This window comes from Leptodactylus fuscus, chromosome 6 (assembly GCF_031893055.1).
Source record: "Leptodactylus fuscus isolate aLepFus1 chromosome 6, aLepFus1.hap2, whole genome shotgun sequence".
NCBI classification, from domain to species: domain Eukaryota; kingdom Metazoa; phylum Chordata; class Amphibia; order Anura; family Leptodactylidae; genus Leptodactylus; species Leptodactylus fuscus.
This window is the reverse complement of record NC_134270.1, coordinates 174,064,074-174,084,023: the sequence shown is the minus strand read 5'-3', so window position 1 is coordinate 174,084,023 and position 19,950 is coordinate 174,064,074. Positions and strand designations below refer to the sequence as shown.

The window sequence follows — 19,950 nt, the reverse complement described above, 5'->3', positions numbered from 1 at the left end:
GCGGAGGAATTGGAGAGGTTGAGTACAGACATGGAGTTGCATGTTGGGGTGCTTTACACAGGTGGGCACAAAAATGACGGCTCTACCCAGTGGTGGTTCATTTTTATCAAAGTGAGCCGGTCGGCACTCTCAGCTGACAGACGGGTGCGCTTGTCAGTGATGATGCCACCGGCTGCACTGAACACCCTCTCAGATAGGACGCTGGCGGCAGGACAGGACAGCACCTCCAAGGCATATAGGGCAAGTTCAAGCCACAGGTCCAACTTCGACACCCAATACGTGTAGGGCGCAGAGGGGTCGGAGAGGACAGGGCTGTGGTCGGAAAGGTATTCCCGCAACATGCGCCTATACTTCTCACGCCTGGTGACACTAGGACCCTCCGTGGCGGCACTTTGGCGAGGGGGTGCCATCAAGGTGTCCCAGACCTTAGACAGTGTGCCCCTCGTTTGTGTGGACCGGTGAGAACTTGGTTGCCTACTGGAGGAACTGCCCTCCCTGCCGCCAACGTCACATGCTGGAAACATCTCCATCATATTCTGCACCAATTGCCTGTGGCAAGCATTGATGCGATTGGCCCTCCCCTCTACCGGAATAAAAGACGAGATGTTGTTTTTATACCGGGGGTCAAGGATAGCAAAGATCCAGTACTGGTTGTCCTCCATGATTTTGACAATACGCTTGTCGGTTGTAAAGCACCCCAACATGAACTCAGCCATGTCTGCCACAGTGTTAGTTGGCATGACTCCTCTGGCCCCACCGGAAAGTTCAATCTCCATTTCCTCCTCATCCTCCATGTCTACCCATCCGCGCTGCAACAATGGGACGATTCGAAGTTGCCCGGAAGCCTCCTGTATCACCATCACATCATCGGACAACTCTTCTTCCTCCTCCTCCTCCTCCTCCTCCTCCATTAAACGCAGTGAAGCGGACAGATGTGTGGACCTACTCTCCAGCTGTGACGGATCGGATGCTATCCCTAACTCCTCTGTGTGATCTGAGTTATCCCTGATGTCAATCAGGGATTCTCTCAGAACACACAAGAGCGGGATTGTAAGGCTCACCATCGCATCCTCAGAGCTCACCCTCCTTGTGGACTCCTCAAAGACCCGTAGGATGTCACAAAGGTCTCTCATCCATGGCCACTCATGGATGTGAAACTGAGGCAGCTGACTTTGTGGCACCCTAGGGTTTTGTAGCTGGTATTCCATCAAAGGTCTCTGCTGCTCAACCACTCTATTCAACATCTGAAACGTTGAGTTCCAGCGTGTGGGGACGTCGCACAAAAGCCGGTGTTGTGGCACATGCAGGCGTTGCTGGAGAGATTTTAAGCTAGCAGCGGCTACTGTCGACTTGCAAAAGTGGGCGCACATGCGCCGCACTTTCACCAGTAGCTCTGGAACATTGGGGTAGCTCTTTAGGAAACGTTGCACCACTAGGTTGAAGACGTGGGCCAGGCATGGAACATGTTGGAGTCCGGCAAGCTCCAGAGCTGCTACCAGGTTCCGGCCGTTATCACAAACGACCATGCCTGGGCCCAGGTGCAGCGGCTCAAACCATATTGCCGTCTCATCGAGGAGGGCATCCCTCACCTCGGAGGCAGTGTGCTGTCTGTCCCCCAAGCTGATCAGCTTCAGCACAGCCTGCTGACGTCTACCAACGCCAGTGCTGCAACGTTTCCAACTCGTAGCTGGGGTCAATCTAACAGCGGAGGAGGAGGCGGTGGCGGAGGAGGAGGCGGTGGCGGAGGAGGAGGCGGTAGAGGAGGAGGAGGAGGGGGGTGTTCTTCTCGTGTCCCTGCCAGGAATGTTAGGCGGGGAGACGAGGTACACCGGGCCAGTTTGGGAAGCAGTCCCAGCCTCAACTACATTCACCCAGTGTGCCGTCAGTGAAATGTAGCGTCCCTGTCCGCATGCACTTGTCCACGCGTCGGTGGTCAAGTGGACCTTTGTGCAAAGCGCGGAACTAAGGGCCCGCCTGATGTTGAGTGACACGTGCTGGTGCAAGGCGGGGACGGCACACCGGGAGAAGTAGTGACGGCTAGGGACGGCATAGCGAGGTGCCGCAGTTGCCATCAGGTCCAGGAAGGCGGGAGTTTCAACAAGCCGGAACGCCAACATCTCCTGGGCCAGCAGTTTAGCGATGTTGGCGTTCAAGGCTTGCGCGTGTGGGTGGTTAGCAGTGTATTTCTGCCGCCGCTCCAATGTCTGAGAGATGGTGGGTTGTTGTAAAGAAACGCCTGATGGTGCCTTTGATGGTGCAGGAGAAGGAGATAAGACAGGACCAGGGGAGGATGAGGTAGAAGTCAACAAAGTGGCGGAGGCAGATGAAGTGGTGTCCTGGCTCGTCCTCTGGAGTGCATCGCCAGCACAGTCAGCAGTGGCAGTGGCAGAGGCAGTGGCAGAGGCAGTGGCAGTGGCGTGAACGGCAGGCGGCCTTTGTCCTGCCGTTGCTGCCTGCCACTGATTCCAGTGCTTGGATTCCAAATGACGGCGCATTGAAGTGGTGGACAGGTTGCTCTTCTCAGAGCCCCTAATCAATTTCGAGAGGCAAATTGTGCAGACAACACTATATCTGTCCTCGGCGCATTCCTTGAAAAAACTCCACACCTTCGAGAAACGTGCCCTCGAGGTGGGAGTTTTTCGGGGCTGGGTACGAACTGGAACATCTTGGGAGATTCCGGGTGTGGCCTGGCTTCGCCTAAGCTGCTGACCTCTGCCTCTGCCTCTAGCTACCCTTTTTGGTGCTGCACCTGCCTCAACATCCACACTACTTTCCCCGCTTGACATCCCCCCTGTCCAGGTCGGGTCAGTGTCCTCATCATCCACCACTTCCTCTTCCAACTCCTGTCTCATCTCCTCCTCCCGCACAATGCGCCGGTCAACTGGATGCCCTGACGGCAACTGCGTCACATCATCGTCGATGAGGGTGGGTTGCTGGTCATCCACCACCAAATCGAACGGAGATGGAGGAGACTCTAGTGTTTGAGCATCTGGACACAGATGCTCCTCTGTTAGGTTCGTGGAATCGTGACGTGGAGAGGCAGGTTGAGGGACAATGAAAGGAGCGGAGAACAGCTCTGGGGAGCAGGGACAGTTTGGGTTATTGTTCTGTAAAGCTTCGGAATTTTGGGAGGAAGGAAGACAAGACTGTTGGGTAATAGGAGGAGAGGAGGCAGAGTCTGACTGGCTGCTGGACAATGTGCTGTAAGCGTTCTCTGACAGCCATTGCAAGACCTGTTCCTGGTTCTCGGGCCTACTAAGGTTTGTACCCTGCAGTTTAGTTAATGTGGCAAGCAACCCTGGCACTGTGGAGTGGCGCAATGCTTGCTGCCCCACAGGAGTAGGCACGGGACGCCCTGTGGCTTCACTGCTACCTTGCTCCCCAGAACCATTCCCCCGACCTCGCCCACGGCCTCGTCCACGTCCCTTTCCGGGAGCCTTGCGCATTTTGAATTCCTAGTTAGAAATTGGCACTGTATACCAGTAGTAAAAATTGTGGGTGCACGTAACCCCAATATATTCTTTGAATTCCCAGTCAGACACTGGCACTATATGGCAGTAGCAAGAAATGAGGGTATTTGTATTCCCAATATACTCTTTGAATTCCCAGTCAGACAATGGCACTGTATACCAGTAGTAAAAATTGTGGGTGCACGTAACCCCAATATATTCTTTGAATTCCCAGTCAGAAACTGGCACTATATGGCAGTAGCAAGAAATGAGGGTATTTGTATTCCCAATATACTCTTTGAATTCCCAGTCAGACAATGGCACTGTATACCAGTAGTAAAAATTGTGGGTGCACGTAACCCCAATATATTCTTTGAATTACCAGTCAGAAACTGGCACTATATGGCAGTAGCAAGAAATGAGGGTATTTATAACCCCAATATATTCTTTGAATTCCCAGTCAGACAATGGCACTGTATACCAGTAGTAAAAATTGTGGGTGCACGTAACCCCAATATATTCTTTGAATTACCAGTCAGAAACTGGCACTATATGGCAGTAGCAAGAAATGAGGGTATTTATAACCCCAATATATTCTTTGAATTCCCAGTCAGACAATGGCACTGTATACCAGTAGTAAAAATTGTGGGTGCACGTAACCCCAATATATTCTTTGAATTACCAGTCAGACACTGGCACTATATGGCAGTAGCAAGAAATGAGGGTATTTGTATTCCCAATATACTCTTTGAATTCCCAGTCAGACAATGGCACTGTATACCAGTAGTAAAAATTGTGGGTGCACGTAACCCCAATATATTCTTTGAATTCCCAGTCAGACAATGGCACTGTATACCAGTAGTAAAAATTGTGGGTGCACGTAACCCCAATATATTCTTTGAATTCCCAGTCAGAAACTGGCACTATATGGCAGTAGCAAGAAATGAGGGTATTTGTATTCCCAATATACTCTTTGAATTCCCAGTCAGACAATGGCACTGTATACCAGTAGTAAAAATTGTGGGTGCACGTAACCCCAATATATTCTTTGAATTCCCAGTCAGAAACTGGCACTATATGGCAGTAGCAAGAAATGAGGGTATTTGTATTCCCAATATACTCTTTGAATTCCCAGTCAGACAATGGCACTGTATACCAGTAGTAAAAATTGTGGGTGCACGTAACCCCAATATATTCTTTGAATTCCCAGTCAGACAATGGCACTGTATACCAGTAGTAAAAATTGTGGGTGCACGTAACCCCAATATATTCTTTGAATTACCAGTCAGACACTGGCACTATATGGCAGTAGCAAGAAATGAGGGTATTTGTATTCCCAATATACTCTTTGAATTCCCAGTCAGACAATGGCACTGTATACCAGTAGTAAAAATTGTGGGTGCACGTAACCCCAATATATTCTTTGAATTACCAGTCAGACACTGGCACTGTATACCAGTAGTAAAAATTGTGGGTGTATATAGCCCCAATTCTATTGCTAGGGGACTTGCAGGGTATTTCTGGGGTGAAGGTGGGGGGGCACACCGTTGGAACGGGTATCGGGGTATATATCGGGTATACGGGAATACACTGACAGTGTATTCCATTCAGGATCCTGGGAAAGCTGGGTTGCGGCGATTGAGCCCGTCAGTGCCACGTTACACTGACAAGCTTCTCCCTGGAATTTAGCTCTTATAAGAGCTGTTGGTTGTCTTCTCCTTCCTATCCTAGCCTGTCCCTGCCTACCCAGAATCTAAGCCCTAGCTAGCTGGACGGAAACCTCCGTCTTCGGTGAATTGCAAGCTCAGAATGACGCGAAGCTGGGCGTCGCTGTTCTTTTAAATTAGAGGTCACATGTTTTCGGCAGCCAATGGGTTTTGCCTACTTTTTTCAACGTCACCGGTGTCGTAGTTCCTGTCCCACCTACCCTGCGCTGTTATTGGAGCAAAAAAGGCGCCAGGGAAGGTGGGAGGGGAATCGAGTAATGGCGCACTTTACCACGCGGTGTTCGATTCGATTCGAACATGCCGAACAGCCTAATATCCGATCGAACATGAGTTCGATAGAACACTGTTCGCTCATCTCTATTGTTTATGTGTATGTGTGATGTGGTGAGACCTCCAAAAATTACTTTTGTGGCCCTTGTGGTGAGCCCTTCCAAATTAAGTTGGAGGCCCTTAAGCTGAGCCATACAAAAATTACTTTTCAGGCCCTTGAAGTGAGCCCTCCCAAACTTAGCTTGGGGTGAGGTGAGCTTTGTACCAGTAGAGTTTTAGGCCCTTGAGGTGAACTGAGCCTTGGAGTAGCAGAGTATTAGGCTCTTGGGATGAATTGAGGATTGTAGGAGCATAATATTAGGCCCTTGAGGTGAGCCTTAATGGGGTGGTTTGAAATGTTTTTCAAAGGTGATGGTGATGGAGGAGGAGGAGGATGAACTTGTGAGCTGGAACAGAAACATGGAACTGTGTCTCGTCATTATCACTGAGGATGGGTCATGCTGGTTGCGGGTCCACAACCACTAAATCGCCAAGAGAGGCAAGAGACTCTTGGGTAGGAAGACGCCTGGAGGTAGTGGCTAACTGTCTGGTGGAAATGCCGCTGGAAGCATTACTCGTTAGCCATTGTATCACCTGGTGATGGTGCTCAGGCCTCGTCAGTGTTGTACCCTGCACCCTGCTTGATGTTGCCATCAAGCCAGGGATTGTGGATGAGCACACTGCTGGCTGCCCCTCACCAGTAGTTGTATCCGCAGTAGCTTTACCGTGGCCTGGGCCCCTAGCTGGATTTCCATGGCCCCGTCCTCTTCCCATTGATTGCGAGATGTATACAAGCATATATTTTGCAAGTATACACGAACGGTATATATATATATATATATATACAGTCCTATGAAAAAGTTTGGGCACCCCTATTAATCTTAATCATTTTTAGTTCTAAATATTTTGGTGTTTATAACAGCCATTTCAGTCTGATATATCTAATAACTGATGGACACAGTAATATTTCAGGATTGAAATGAGGTTTATTGTACTAACAGAAAATGTGCAATATGCATTAAACCAAAATTTGACCGGTGCAAAAGTATGGGCACCTCAACAGAAAAGTGACATTAATATTTAGTAGATCCTCCTTTTGCAAAGATAACAGCCTCTAGTCGCTTCCTGTAGCTTTTAATCAGTTCCTGGATCCTGGATAAAGGTATTTTGGACAAACAATTCAAGTTCAGTTAAGTTAGATGGTCGCCGAGCATGGACAGCCCGCTTCAAATCATCCCACAGATGTTCAATGATATTCAGGTCTGGGGACTGGGATGGCCATTCCAGAACATTGTAATTGTTCCTCTGCATGAATGCCTGAGGATTTGGAGCAGTGTTTTGGATCATTGTCTTGCTGAAATATCCATCCCCGGCGTAACTTCAACTTCGTCACTGATTCTTGAACATTATTCTCAAGAATCTGCTGATACTGAGTGGAATCCATGCGACTCTCAACTTTAACAAGATTCCCGATGCTGGCATTGGCCACACAGCCCCAAAGCATGATGGAACCTCCACCAAATTTTACAGTGGGTAGCATGTGTTTTTCTTGGAATGCTGTTTCTTTTTGGACGCCATGCATAACGCCTTTTTTTATAACCAAACAACTCAATTTTTGTTTCCAAAATGAAGCTGCCTTGTCCAAATGTGCTTTTTCATACCTCAGGCAACTCTATTTGTGGCGTACGTGCAGAAACAGCTTCTTTCTCATCAGTCTCCCATACAGCTTCTATTTGTGCAAAGTGCGCTGTATAGTTGACCGATGCACAGTGACACCATCTGCAGCAAGATGATGCTGCAGCTCTTTGGAGGTGTCTGTGGATTGTCCTTTACTGTTCTCACCATTCTTCTTCTCTGCCTTTCTGATATTTTTCTTGGCCTGCCACTTCTGGGCTTAACAAGAACTGTCCCTGTGGTCTTCCATTTCCTTACTATGTTCCTCACAGTGGAAACTGACAGGTTAAATCTCTGAGACAACGTTTTGTATCCTTCCCCTGAACAACTATGTTGAACAATCTTTGTTTTCAGATCATTTGAGAGTTGTTTTGAGTAGCCCATGATGCCACTCTTCAGAGGAGATTCAAATAGGAGATCAACTTGCAATTGGCCACCTTAAATACCTTTTCTCATGATTGGATACATCTGGCTATGAAGTTCAAAGCTCACTGAGGTTACAAAACCAATTTTGTGCTTCAGTAAGTCAGTAAAAAGTAGTTAGGGGAATTCAAATCAATAAAATGATAAGGGTGCCCATACTTTTGCAGCGGTCAAATTTTGGTTTAATGCATATTGCACATTTTCTGTTAGTACAATAAACCTCATTTCAATCCTGAAATATTACTGTGTCCATCAGTTATTAGATATATCAAACTGAAATGGCTGTTGCAAACACCAAAATATTTAGAACAAAAAATGATTAAGATTAATAGGGGTGCCCAAACTTTTTCATAGGACTGTATATATATATATGTATATATATATACAGTGTATATCAAGTATGGTATATGCTGGATGGAAAGTATACGCCTTGCTTCATACCCGTATGGGACAGGTATAATGGGCGCCGAAACTAATGTATACAAGCGTACTGTTGCAAGTATACACAGACAGTATATATATTGAGCGTATAACACGGTATATAACGGATGGAAAGTATACACCTTGCTTCACACCCCTATGGGACAGGTATATACTGAATACCAGTGGCAGGGAATTTGAGCCCTACCTGGAGGTGTATGCTGGAGGTGTATATACTGATGGTGTATATGCTGGAGATGTATATACACTCTTCGAGCAGTGTAGTTCTTAAAAGAGCTGTTGATTTAAATTTTTCATGCCTAATAGAAGCTAAATCCTCTCTCGCCCTCAGCATGTCTCTCCCTGTCTAAATCCAAGCCGCATCTAACACGAATATGGCTGCCACTATTTTTATAAATCCGAGGTCACCTGATTTCGCCAGCCAATGACTTTTTCCTATTTTTTTTTTCGATGCCTACATTTTCCTGCTTCCTGTTCCACCTCCCCTGCACAGTTATTGAAAAAAGCGCCAGGGAAGGTGGGAGGGGATACAACTTTTTACTGCATTTTCCGCGTGGTATTCGATTGGAATCAAATACGTTGAATACCTTAATATTTGATCGAACACCTACTCGATCAAATACTATTTGCTCATCTCTAATAGAAACCTTAAAGCAAGGACTTGATGATCTCTGCAGACGATTCACCACATTTGTGAGTAGCCTGGGCCTCGCCATGAATCTGACGTATCCTCTACTTGGTCAGAAATGTATCCATGTGTCTCATTTACCTCACAAAATTAATGTAAATGTTGCGAATTTGGTGCTTTCACTGGTCACACGACATCCCCTGACCACCTTTAGAAAAGTAACAAGGCTGATGTAAACAAGCCGCTCATGGAAAAATGGAAGTCGTTTTTTACCGGAATCTGAGCCGGTCCAAAATACCCTGTGTGAACCTAGCCTTAGAACCGCTGCACACCTCACTTATTTGGACACAGTGGCAGAGTGTGGAGGCTTCAGCAGCGTGAGGAGGCCATACAGTGACCCACTGGCAGAGTGTGGAGATTGCAGAAGTCTTATGAGGCCATATAGTGACCCAGTGGCAGAGTGTCGAGGTTGCAGTAGCCTTATGAGGGCATACACTGACCCAGTGGCAGAGTGTGGAGGTTGCAGTAGCCTTATGAGGGCATACACTACCCAGTGGCAGAGTGTGGAAGTTGCAGTAGCTTTATGAGGGCATACACTGACCCAGTAACCTATTGAGTGTGGTGAGGCAGCATGAATCACTTAATCTGCTGCATCAGGCATTGGTGGGTGAAAATGCTGGCTGATTCATGCCTGATTCATCTTCACAAAGGTGAGTCTCTACAAATTTTGAGTGGACAGGTGAGTTCTTGGGGTAATTATAGCCCTCATCACACTAAACACCCGTTGTGATCTCATACTACAGGTCAGGCAGGACAGCAGTTCCAGGGAAAACTCTGCCAGTTGTGGCCATAAATCCAGTTTTGGATGCTCAGAAGTCCAGCAGATCTTCCACAATTGGTGGCAGGGTACATTCAAAGTATACTACCATCCACTGGTTCAAGTTCTGCTCTATGTCTAGTTGTTGATGAGCAGCTTCTTCACTATGCGAGTGAAGAAAGCTGCTCATTAGCGACACTAGGCTCGAGCTGCTGGAACCCATACTACACCTGTCACTCCCACCCTCTCACAGCTGCCATGCCAGTGCAAGTTGAGCGCTCAGTGCCCCCCTCGCAGACATGTGAGGGAATGTACGATGGCACATATACAGTCCTATGAAAAAGTTTGGGCACCCCTATTAATCTTAATCATTTTTAGTTCTAAATATTTTGGTGTTTGCAACAGCCAGTTCAGTTTGATATATCTAATAACTGATGGACACAGTAATATTTCAGGATTGAAATGAGGTTTATTGTACTAACAGAAAATGTGCAATATGCATTAAACCAAAATTTGACCGGTGCAAAAGTATGGGCACCTCAACAGAAAAGTGACATTAATATTTAATAGATCCTCCTTTTGCAAAGATAACAGCCTCTAGTCGCTTCCTGTAGCTTGTAATCAGTTCCTGGATCCTGGATGAAGGTATTTTGGACCATTCCTCTTTACAAAAAATTCAAGTTCAGTTAAGTTTGATGGTCGCCGAGCACGAATGTTCCAACAGATGTTCAATGATATTCAGGTCTGGGGACTGAGATGGCCATTCCAGAACATTGTAATTGTTCCTCTGCATGAATGCCTGAGTCGATTTGTCTTGCTGAAATATCCATCCCCGGTGTAACTTCAACTTCGTCACTGATTCTTGAACATTATTCTCAAGAATCTGCTGATACTGAGTGGAATCCATGCGACCCTCAACTTTAACAAGATTCCCGCTGCCGGCATTGGCCACACAGCCCCAAAGCATGATGGAACCTCCACCAAATTTTACAGTGGGTAGCATGTGTTTTTCTTGGAATGCTGGTTTTTTTGGACGCCATGCATAACGCCTTTTTGTATGACCAAACAACTCAATCTGTTTCATCAGTCCACAGGACCTTCTTCCAAAATGAAGCTGGCTTATCCAAATGTGCTTTTGCATATCTCAGGCTACTCTGTTTGTGGAGTGCTTGCAGAAGCAGCTTCTTTCTCATCACTCTCCCATACAGCTTCTCCTTGTGCAAAGTGCGCTGTATTGTTGACCGATGCACAGTGACACCATCTGCAGCAAGATGATGCTGCAGCTCTTTGGAGGTGTCTGTGGATTGTCCTTGACTGGTCTCACCATTCTTCTTCTCTGCCTTTCTGATATTTTTCTTGGCCTGCCACTTCTGGGCTTAACAAGAACTGTCCCTGTGGTCTTCCATTTCCTTACTATGTTCCTCACAGTGGAAACTGACAGGTTAAATCTCTGAGACAACTTTTTGTATCCTTCCCCTGAACAACTATGTTGAACAATCTTTGTTTTCAGATCATTTTAAGCGGGCTGTCCATGCTCGGCGACCATCAAACTTAATTGAACTTGAATTGTTTTGTAAAGAGGAATGGTCCAAAATACCTTCATCCAGGATCCAGGAACTGATTAAAAGCTACAGGAAGCGACTAGGGGCTGTTATCTTTGCAAAAGGAGGATCTATTAAATATTAATGTCACTTTTCTGTTGAGGTGCCCATACTTATGCACCGGTCAAATTTTGGTTTAATGCATATTGCGCATTTTCTGTTAGTACAATAAACCTCATTTCAATCCTGAAATATTACTGTGTCCATCAGTTATTAGATATATCAAACTGAAATGGCTGTTGCAAACACCAAAATATTTAGAACTAAGAATGATTAAGATTAATAGGGGTGCCCAAACTTTTTCATAGGACTGTAGGCAGCGGCCAACTTGCTACATAACAATTCTCTATAATAGTTCAATTTGTCCTCCCTCTCATCAGGTGTACAAAAGGCCCCCATTTTTCCCCGGTAGTGAGGGTCTAACAGGGTAGAGATCCAGTAGTCATGCCTCAGCTGAATGGTGACAACTCAGCTGTCACTGCACAAGCAAGTGAGCATGCATTGGGCCATTTGCACAAATGACTCCAAGGGACTCCCTGCATCCATCTCCACTTCATATTGCCACGGTGTGTTTGGGACATCTGCCTTGTCCTCCTCATCTCCCTCTTGCTGTTCCAGTTGCTACTGTTCCTCCTCTCCACTCATTTGGGTAGACATTGTTTGTGCTCCAATGTCTTCCTCCTCCTCCACTTCAGCCTCCATAGGGCTCATGTGGCCGCGAAATGTTGACATCATATCTCCAGTCCACTGACAAGCCAGGATGAAAAGCAGTGGCGTAATTAGGAATGGCGGGGCCCCGTGGCGAACTTTTGACATGGGGCCCCCCCGACACCGAAGATCTCGACCGAGTCCCTCCTACGCATTCCTGCGCGCTCTATTATGTCCCAGGGTGTCCCCTGCACACAGTATTATGTCCCTTAGTGGCCCCTGCACACAGTATTATACCCAATAGTGGCCCCTGCACATAGTATTATGTCCCATAGTGGCCCCTGCACACAGTATTATGTCCCTTAGTGGCCCCTACAGGACTAAATACTGTCACCGCTGACCGCTATACCAGGACAAATTGTGGATAAAAAAAAATCTGGTCCTGTGCATTACAATTTAGTAACTCCATGTGCCTCATATTAATAGCAGTTAACCCTATCATGTCCCTCACATTAAGCCTTGTGTACCTCACATAAGAGTTACTGATATGTGAGACATGGAGGTAATAATAAAGTATCTTCATTATTATTACCCCCAAATGTCTCACATATCAGTAACTCTTATGGTGAGGCAAACAGGGGTTAATGTGAGGGAGATGATAGGGTTAACTGCTATTACTATGAGGCACATGGAGTTACTAAAACACAAGTAATCCCCCCAAATGCCTGATAGTAATAAGTATAGTAACCCCAATACGTACCTGTGTAGCTTCAGTTTCATTTTCCTGGAGCAGCTTCTTCCTCTTCTCTTCTGTGCTGGACGGCAGGGATAAGCCCCGCCTCCTCCTCTCATTGGTGGGCAGAGGACAGCAGAGAAAAGGAGGGGGGAGAGAGGGAGAGCGTCCTGCAGCGCTGAGAGGAGCCAGACCTGAAGCTCCTGTGTCTCCGTTGCTGCAGCTTCGGGGCCCCCTGTTGGTGGAAAGTATTCCACCAACAGGGGGCCCCGATCATTATACTCGGGGGTCCAAAAAGACCTCCGAGCATAATGATAGCAGCGGTAGCAGCTGTCACCGGGCCCCTAATGTCCCGGGCCCTGTGGCAGCTGCTACCGCTGCTATGGTGGTAGTTACGCCACTGATGAAAAGCATCTTTTCCAGGATGTGAATCAGTGGAATGATGTTGTTCATCATGTAGTCCTGGTGACTGACTAACAATGTGGCCTCCTCAAAGGGAACAAGCGAATGGCAGGTGTCAAGCATGAGCTGCCACTGGCTAATGTTAAAGTTATGTACCTTTAAAATAAGAGTGAGAATAACAGATAAATGCAAAGATTGTGGGCTAAGAATTCTTAATTTTTGCCACGACTGTATTGAGAAATGTCCTGTAAATGTAAACTTTGCATACAATGGGTTATTCTCCCCTCATCACACTGTTTTTTTGCTGTAATGCACTGTAAAAGGCTTGCTGGGTTCCACCTTGAACATTCAGGTATGAGTAATGAGCAGCAGTATACTCTGAACATAATGGCTAATGAGCCCCTAATTTCTTTACCCACAAATAAACTCCTTTAACAAGGCATGAGAACAGCTGATGATAGTTCACAGTTTTTTGCTGTAAAAGGCTTGTTGTGTTCCACCTTGAACACACAGGTATGAGTAATGAACAGCAGTACAGCAGCAGTGAGCACTGCAAAGTGCAATACGTTTCTTTCTATTAACGTTGCTGCAACCACCCCAAATTCTTCTTTGAACTCCTCCCTATACTTTCCCTTCACTACCAATCCTCTTTCCCTGAACTTCTATCCATGGGTGATCCTGCGTTCCCAGAATTCCCTGTCCCTTCTTCTAACATGTTCAGAAGCCAATTTAATAAAAAATGCATCAAAGCGTGATGAAGTCTGGATTTTTAGCGAATTGAAGATTTTGCTCATCTCTATTTATAGTAGATCTAGTAAATACAATGTCTGTAGATGGAAATATTGTAACCTAAGAATTAATAATGATTATAACTTGAAATTTCACAGATAGTGTGAACATTGATCTTCACATGTCTAAAACTCTGAAGGAAGGAGAATCCACCACTATAAGATGTACTGTTATTCACACATGCGGTTCCAGACCTCCATCTCTACAATGGAACAAACCGGGTGAAGTTAAGAAGAAATCAGTGGACATTAATGAAGGATCCTGGAGAGAAGAATCAGAACTTACTTATATTCCTTCCTACGTGGATGATGGGAGTTCCGTTGGATGCAGCGTTACGTATCCTAATGGAAGAATTGTTAGTGAATTAGGAATATTGAACATCAACTGTACGTATAATTGGCAATCGGTCACAATGAGCACTATAGTTACATTTGCTTCCATACTGTAGGTGGGAATATTACAGATCCCTAGACTATCACCCCTGAACGGACTACCATATGCATTGTTAAGCAATGTGCAGTGAACATGCGGACAGAAAAGTACTTCAAGATCTACTTTCCTGTCCGCATGTCTATGCTTTCACTGCCAATGCGTTTGGTAATCTGTTCAGGTGGGTCCCCGTGCAGACTCCCCCGAATGGATTACCAATGCAGATGTGAATCAAGCCTTACTCTTAGGCTCTATGCCTGTCAGTTTGTTAGCCATATTTTTTCCAGATTGCACACCAAATCATTCACCTCTAGGCCCCCTGTGTGTCACAGGTCCATGTATGTGACAGCGAGCCGAGGGCAAAAGTCAAGACAGGTCCTATATCTGTCTGCTTACCTTCTATACAATTGTCATCAGTAACAAGATTCTTTGTGATTCAACCAAAAATGTATTTTGTTTCCATTTCTTTCTTTTTCCAGTCTGTAGAACTCTTGTACAGATGTAGCAGTACAGTAGCAGGTATCAGTAGCAGTACAGATTGATATCAGTAAAACAATTAAAAGTCATTGAAAGTGTTTATTTTATTGTTTTTTCTTTGTTGTCTTCTTCGATAAGATATCTCGCTTTGTGAATGGGAGGATTGATGTAGATGATGTCTAATAGGTGTTATACAAATTAACCCATAATAATGTTTCTCTCTACAGATTCACCAAAAAATGTGACAGTCACCATCATCGGGATGGATGAAGTGATGGAAGGAACCAACGTGACGTTACAATGTAACAGCTTCTCCAGGCCTGATGTACATGAGTATGAATGGTACGAAGGGAAAACCAGATTACCAGACAGAGGACGGGAGATGACAGTGTATAATGTGCTCGGGGACATGGAGCCCTATTCCTGTACTGCCATAAATCGTGTGGGGAGAGGAGAATCAGCCCCGACAGAGATCCCTGTACTACGTATGTATACAACTATTTGACTCAAAAAAATATTGCTGAATTTTCTGTGATATTATTACTTCCTTTGCTTCTTCCGGTTTGGTCCCATCATATTCATTGTAACGGACTGTCAAATATAGGTTGTGTCTTATTTTTCTTCATTTTCATGGACCCCCTTCCAGATAGTTAAATGAATGGGGAGTCTGTTACAATGCGTGCCCCTTGGGTCAAGGAAAATGGATGTTTTTGGCAGCCATTTTGCACCTAGTCATGTTAAAGGGGTTTTCCCATCTCCCTGTTTCAGCAGTTCGCTTACAGTCTCTTCTTTCCACTTCCTGTATCCTCCCTTCCTTTTACTGAATGGGACAATGAGGTATCACAATACTTATGCACATCAGATAATATGCACATGCTTGAACAGACTCAGTGTTATCTGTGTGTTTACATAGAGAGATAACAGACCTGACTTTATCAGCAAACTGATTGTCCTGCTGGCAGAGCTGTAAGTGAGTAAGTCCTATCTCAAAGGTCTGTGGTTATGGTAACGCTGTGTAAACAACGGGAGGAATAAGTTCACATAGCAGGCAAACAAAGCAGCATTTCTAAGGCAATCTATTTAGAAAAAGTTTTCAATTTGCATAAGCTACCAGTATAGATAGGATCCTTGAGATGGGACAACCCCTTTAATGTGGACTTAGTCTTGGTTCATGTTGTTATAAGGGTTTACAACCTGTCCCTACACAATAGCCAAAAAAAAAAAAAAAAACACAAGTGAAGCACAGTTAAACTTCACAAGAATTTGTAATAAATAAGATTTTTTTGTGTGTTTTTCATAAGTAAAGATCTTCTATGTATATTGTTATGTATTATATTTTTATTGATTTGTATGCCTTCTTTAGACGCCCCGACTGGAGTTCGTGTAATTGTGGTGAATCAAAGTGACTTGATCTGTGATTTCCTAAGCAGCCGCCCTAATGTAACTCACTACACGTGGATGAAGAATCGAACTATATTATATGGGACTGGGAAGACTCTGACCCTAGAGGACAATGAGGAGAGCTCTGGCCAGTATTCATGTATCGCTCATAACCGTGTTGGAAACTCCACCTCGGAGGAGATCTCCATTAAACGTTAGTGTCCTGTAATGCGAGCCATGATGGTCCTTAACATGAAAGACGTAGCATAGACATAGCCTATTATTAATAGATGGAAAAACCACATGATCTGAGTATTGTCCTTAGTAATACTGCCATCTGGTGCGTCCCAATGAAGACACTTGGTGGCACCCTGAGTGAAGTTGAATTGGATCACTCAAAGGAGTAGATTTATTAGGGGTTTTCTGCAAAAATATTGCAACTGTTTATTTTTTGCTTAGCCCTTGCCACTTCCCTAAAATGGGGGTTTGGTGTAGTGTACAAGGCCATATGACTCCACCAGCTTTAATATCAGCAATATCAAAAATCTCACCTAAATGATGCAGGAAATCTAGTTAGGAGCTGGCGTCATTTTCCCTCCAAGAGCATGGCTCGGCAGAAAAAAATAATACAAATATAAAATATAAATATATATATATATATATATATATATATATATATATATATATATATATACAGCCAGAACCCGCTGCAGTTAACTGTTTAGATGGGTAGAGGCATCGTGTAAAGGTATTTTGCTGGAATAGCATGAGCGGTCAGACTCCCTAGGTTTCAAGGTCCCTAGGGGGGTCTGATCATAAACGTAAAAGAAAAAAAGTTTTTAAAAGTATAAAAAAATATATAAAAAATAAAGTTCAAATCTCCCATTTTCCCTAGATCACATATAAAGATAAATAAACAATACCATTGCAAAGTACAATTTGTTTTGCAAACAATAAGCCATAATGCGTCTCTGTGAACTGAAAAATGAAAAACTTATGGCTCTTGGAATGTGGGGAGGAAAGTACAAAAATACAAGAATGCAAATTGGCCCTGTCCTTAAGGGGTTAATACATAAAAAAGGTGACCCAGTTGTCAAGTCCTCTCCTTTTTGAACTCCTGGGCCATTGTATGACGCAGGAGGCATGTCTGCACATGATTACCTTCTCCCAGACTCTTGTCATTCTGTGTTGGCACAGTTAGGGTTAACATTTGTGTGCTTGTGATTGACAGCTTAACTGCCAATCAAGCTTGGGGCGGGTTCTGGACTTCCTTAAACTGACCATCAGGACACACATGGTTGCTGGCTATCGTGTCTTTGACCTTACTAAGAGTTTCACTTGCTTTTGTTTTGTATTTACTGATCACTGCTTTTTGGATTTTTGACTACTCTTTTGGATTGTGATTTGGTACTGTTCTGTCTATCCAGTCTGACCCTTGGCTTGCTGACTCCTCTTCTGTGTTGTGTTGTCTTGTCCTGTTCTGTGTATCATTTATCTAGAGTAGGGTTTGTCATTCAGTTCTCACTGTCATTAGGACAGTTGTAGCAAATAGGTAGGGACACAGGGTGGGCCTAGTTTTATGGCTCACTGTCTCTGTCTTCCCTTTCCCTAGAAGCTGTTTTTACAAATTATCTTTGACCAATTCTAACATCAGTTATCAAAAATGTAAAAACGTTACTGTAAAGCAGAAGGTAGTAGCTAGCCTCTCCTCCTCCACAAATGTAAGGTGCAATGCCTATATTATTCCCACATCACAGAAGGGTTGGTAAATAACATACAGTCAGTAGGAATACATCATTAGCAGTAAAGGCAAAGTGTATAGGCAAAATGAAAATAATTACCAACCCAAAAATATAGACAAGAAGTCTGCAATTTCTATCCACAGAACCTGGTGCATATTTTGCTCCCCGTGGCTCCCTCTAGGGGTTCCGTGTGCTTGCCGCAGTTTCCGCACGAATCATGTGGAAAGGAAAGTAGATTGTGAACTAGTTTCCTGTCCGCATGTTCCCTGCAGAGATCTAGTGGCAAGCGCATGGACCCCATTATAGTTTATGGTGTGCGTGTGCTTTCGCTGAACACCGCTTACAGTTGCGTTAGGTATTCCTTTCCTCATGCGGACTCCCCTGAACGGAATACTGACACAGATGTGAACGAGGCTTTACACAGGTTTGCACAAAAATCTAAAAAAAGTTATGTGTGTTAGAATATGGTGACTAATATTCGATCACAATTTTTTTTTTCTTCCAGGTGCTGCAAATTTAACAATGGACTTACCTCTGATTTTGGGGACAGTTGCTGGAGTTTTTCTTCTGCTGTTTTTCATCCTGGTCGTCTATATTTGTCTAAGGTAATAATAAGCACTGACCAATATTGAGATGTAAAATCAGAGAACTTTGTCTCTTTCTGTTCGGAATATTCCCTTCTATTTTGATGGACAAAATTTCATTCTAATTTCTGAATTTTATTATTTTTAATAGACGAAACAAGAAGTCCGCTTCTGCAACTTCTCCAATTCACGGGGCAGCATATACCAGGGATGGTCATAATGTGAGTTCTTAGGCAAGGTCATTGCTTACTGACCCCATTACCCCATTACTTACCTTGTAAGTCATTGTGAAATAATCTTCTATACTGTAAGTATCCGCTCTCATGTAATCTGTGCTCGTGCCCCGGAAATCAACTATTAATATTTCTGTGTCCAGGAAATTTTCAAAAATAAAACTCACTGTCAGTGGCGTAACTAGGAATGGCGGGACCCCGTGGCGAACCTTTGACATGGGGCCCCCCCCAGCTGACATCGAAAACCCCTACCAACGCCGAAAACCCTGCACGACCCCACCCCCTGCATTCCTACGCACACTATTACGCTCCATAGTGGCCCCTGCACACATTATTATACCCCATAGTGGCCCCTGCACACATTATTATACCCCATAGTGGCCCCTGCACACATTATTATATCCCATAGTGGCCCCTGCACACATTATTATATCCCATAGTGGCCCCTGCACACATTATTATATCCCATAGTGGCCCCTGCACACATTATTATATCCCATAGTGGCCCCTGCACACATTATTATATCCCATAGTGGCCCCTGCACACATTATTATATCCCATAGTGGCCCCTGCACACATTATTATATCCCATAGTGGCCCCTGCACACATTATTATACCCCATAGTGGCCCCTGCACACAGTATTATACCCCATAGTGGCCCCTGCACACAGTATTATACCCCATAGTGGCCCTTGCACACATTATTATACCCCATAGTGGCCCCTGCACACAGTATTATACCCCATAGTGGCCCCTGCACACAGTATTATACCCCATAGTGGCCCCTGCACACAGTATTATACCCCATTGTGGCCCCTTCACCCACTATTATGCCCCGTCGTGGACACCCATTAACAATTATTTTACTATGGGGTCTTTTCAGACCCCAGAGTATAATAATCGGAGACCCGGGGGAAGAACAACATAAAAAAAAAAAAAAACACTGTAACTTACATGTCTCCCGACTCCCCGCTGGCGGCCATCTTCAATGACGTCAGGGACGTCATGTGACCGGGAGCCTGCGTCGCGACGCATAAGGACGCAGGCCCCGATCATGTGACGTCTGAGACGTCACACAAGTAGGCCGAAGCCTGCGCGGAGCCTGGAGAGGTAAGTAACACAGTTTTTTATGTTCAGTTACCTCTCCTGCACTTCCGATCATTATACTCGGGGGTCCGAAAAGACCCCCGAGTATAATAGTGCTTGTGGGGCCCGCAGTGTCACTTACCGATCCCGGCCCCTGCCAGGATCGCTAAGTATATAGGACCCGTTACCGGCTGGAGTAACTCCAGCCGGTAACAGCCTATTTAAAAAAAACAAAAAACGCAGCGGTAGCGGCTGCCACCGGGCCCCCAATGTCCCGGGCCCTGTGGCAGCTGCTACTGCTGCTACCACGGTAGTTACGCCACTGCTCACTGTATTTTATTCCAATGTTTTCTACCAGAACACTATGGCTAAGGAA

General features: G+C 45.1%; 1 protein-coding gene across 1 annotated transcript in view; it reads left to right on the top strand.

Moving 5' to 3' along the window:
• LOC142210152 (myelin-associated glycoprotein-like) overlaps positions 1-16,146 on the top strand; it is a 426,670-nt gene extending 410,524 nt beyond the window's left edge. Inside the window, exons 4-5 of the mRNA XM_075279179.1 lie at positions 14,775-14,849; positions 15,911-16,146. Coding sequence (XP_075135280.1) covers positions 14,775-14,849; positions 15,911-16,146 — 311 coding nt within the window. The remainder of the gene's footprint in view (positions 1-14,774; positions 14,850-15,910) is intronic.
• The last annotated feature ends 3,804 nt before the right edge of the window (positions 16,147-19,950 follow it).